General features: G+C 47.5%; 1 protein-coding gene across 1 annotated transcript; it reads right to left on the reverse strand.

Annotated features, from left to right (window-relative positions):
* Window positions 1–335: 335 nt before the first annotated feature.
* On the reverse strand, window positions 336–854 carry LOC149346329 (uncharacterized). Its single transcript, XM_089541297.1, has one exon. The coding sequence runs from the start codon at window positions 852–854 to the stop codon at window positions 336–338; it is 519 nt and encodes a 172-aa protein (XP_089397423.1).
* Window positions 855–2,329: the final 1,475 nt, after the last annotated feature.

Here is a 2,329-nt window from a genome sequence, read left to right on the forward strand (position 1 = left end):
TTTAATAGGAGCTCTCTGCCAGCGCGAGTCTGCTGGAGTCTCTCTCGCTGCGTTGCCAGTTGTGCTTCCCTGAGCTCTTCGAAGGTGTTGTGAACCCCGAGACTAAGCAGCTTCTCCGTTGCTGTATTGGATGGAAGATGGAGACCTGTCTTGTATGCTTTTCTTATGAGGGTGTCGGCTTGATCCCTTTCACCCTTGTTGGTGTTGTGGTACGGAAGGGAGTACGTGACTCGGCTGATCCCGAGGCTCCTGACCAGCTTGATAGTGTCTCCCTCCTTCATGCCGCTTCTCTTTTGCGAGACTCGGGTTATAATTCTTGCGACTTGCGCTGTTGCTTATTTGAGGAGGCTGAGTGTGTGAGAGGACCTCTGGTTGCTCTGCACCCACATTCCTAAGATCCTGATCTGGTCTTTCTCCGATATCCTATGTCCCTCGAGGATGACATTGAGGATTTCCTCCGTCTTCTTTCCTCTCCTTACTCTCTGAAGTTCGGACTTCTCCGTTGAGCAGGTGAGGCCTCTTTCTCTGATGTATTTTTCCACGCATGTGGCAGCCACCTGCAAGGATTCTTCCTTTTGGCTGAGCGAGCCCTGGTTGGTCCAGACTGTGATGTCGTCGGCGTAGATTGCGTGTTGGATGCCTTCGATTTTTTCAAGCCTGCGGGCCAGCCCGATCATAGCGATGTTAAAAAGTATGGCTGAGATGACCGATCCCTGCGGCGTTCCTTTGTTGGGGGTATGGAACTTGTCGCTGCGCAGGTCGTCCAGTCCCACCGTAGCCGTGCGGTTGGATAGAAAGGCCTTAACATAGCTGTGTATTCTGTCACCGCTGTTGAGGTCGTTTAGCTCCTTCATGATGGCTTCGTGGCTTACGTTGTCGCCAGGAGTATGTTTTCTCCATTGTACGGGATGTTACTGAGGACCTCTTCCTTGATCTGTAGGAGAACGTCTTGGATGGATAGCTTCGCTCGAAAGACGAACATGCTATGTGGGTACAGGTCTTCGTCTTCCATGTATTGATGTAATCTCTTCGTAACCACTCGCTCGTACAGCTTTCCTAGGCAGGATGTAAGCGATATTGGTCGTAAGTTTTCCACTTGTAGCATCTTCCCGGGCTTCGGGATCATTACTACCTCTGCACGTTTCCATTCTCCTGGCACCGTTACCGCCGCCCAATGCATGTTGAAGAACTCTGTCAGCTGCGTGATCGCCTCATCGCTTAGGTTGCGGATAAGCGCGTTTCTGATTCTGTCGGCCCCCGCTGCCGTGTTACGGGTTGATGCCTTGACCGCCGCGAAAACCTCCTCCCTGGTTATTAGCCTGTCCAAGTGGGGGTTCTCTCGGCCACTATACACGTCCGCGTACGCCTCGGGCTTCTCTGTTCCAAAAGAAAGTAACAAGACCACCAGAGAAGTCGCCGAACCATTCCATATCATCGGAAAATCTAACGTTTGCGTTAGCAAAACTTCTTTAGTTTTATCCGGGAAAGAAATGACATTGCTGCACAAAGAGCACCTTGGAAGGCAGGTATAACACGTGCGAATATTGTGGCATTTTAAATTTTGCATCTGAACATCAACGTACGACCGTGCGCATGTGCGCCCATTTTTGTAGGTATAAAATGACATCATTCTTCAAATAAATCAGTTGTAAGTTCAGCGCCGTGTTTGTCTTCACCTCTTTGTGGTTCAGTTGTCTAGCGCTGTTTGAATTTTCCTGTCACCATGAAACACCAGCTCGCCCAATGTACCGTCCTTCTACAGTTGCATGCTCCCATTCCCCAAACAACGTTACGAGTACGGTGCGGCTACTACGTTTCTGCTTTCAGAAACTAACGAAATTTTAATCTCTAACCAAGGCTAGCAGTCCCATTGCTCTTTCATGTGTGTCTAGAGTATCATCCAATGAATCACCTAAATTTGATGTCATTACCTTTGCAAACAATCAATTTTTTTCCCAAATCATGCTGTAACATTAAGTTCTGAAGTGCACTCTGACCTTTATGTTCCCTGTGAAAAGATAGGACCCCTCTTTGCTATCTGCATTGTAACACTTCATTTCGATACTTTATGGCCAGTTCAATCTGCACTTTCATCTGAGGGTCATTTAAGTTAAGCTTCTGACGCCCTCTGCAACCAGCGTATAATATGAAGCTGGGCTTACATACGCTTAGAATACTTATCACATGAGCTCTAAGAAGCTTAGGTGTTGATTTCGCCTGTATAATTTGGATTCAATAAGCTGCATGAGCAGTCTTATTTTTACAGCATTTTGGATGCATAACTTTCTAAGCAGTAAGTGTGCCTGTTCATCATCCGTTTATTTGTAGA

This window comes from Amblyomma mixtum, chromosome 4, assembly GCF_055824585.1.
Source record: "Amblyomma mixtum isolate Tamu chromosome 4, ASM5582458v1, whole genome shotgun sequence".
Taxonomy (NCBI): domain Eukaryota; kingdom Metazoa; phylum Arthropoda; class Arachnida; order Ixodida; family Ixodidae; genus Amblyomma; species Amblyomma mixtum.

Excerpts from the sequence above, each read along its gene's own strand:
- LOC149346329 (XM_089541297.1), bottom strand. The coding sequence starts at position 854 with ATGAAGGAGCTAAACGACCTCAACAGCGGTGACAGAATACACAGCTAT.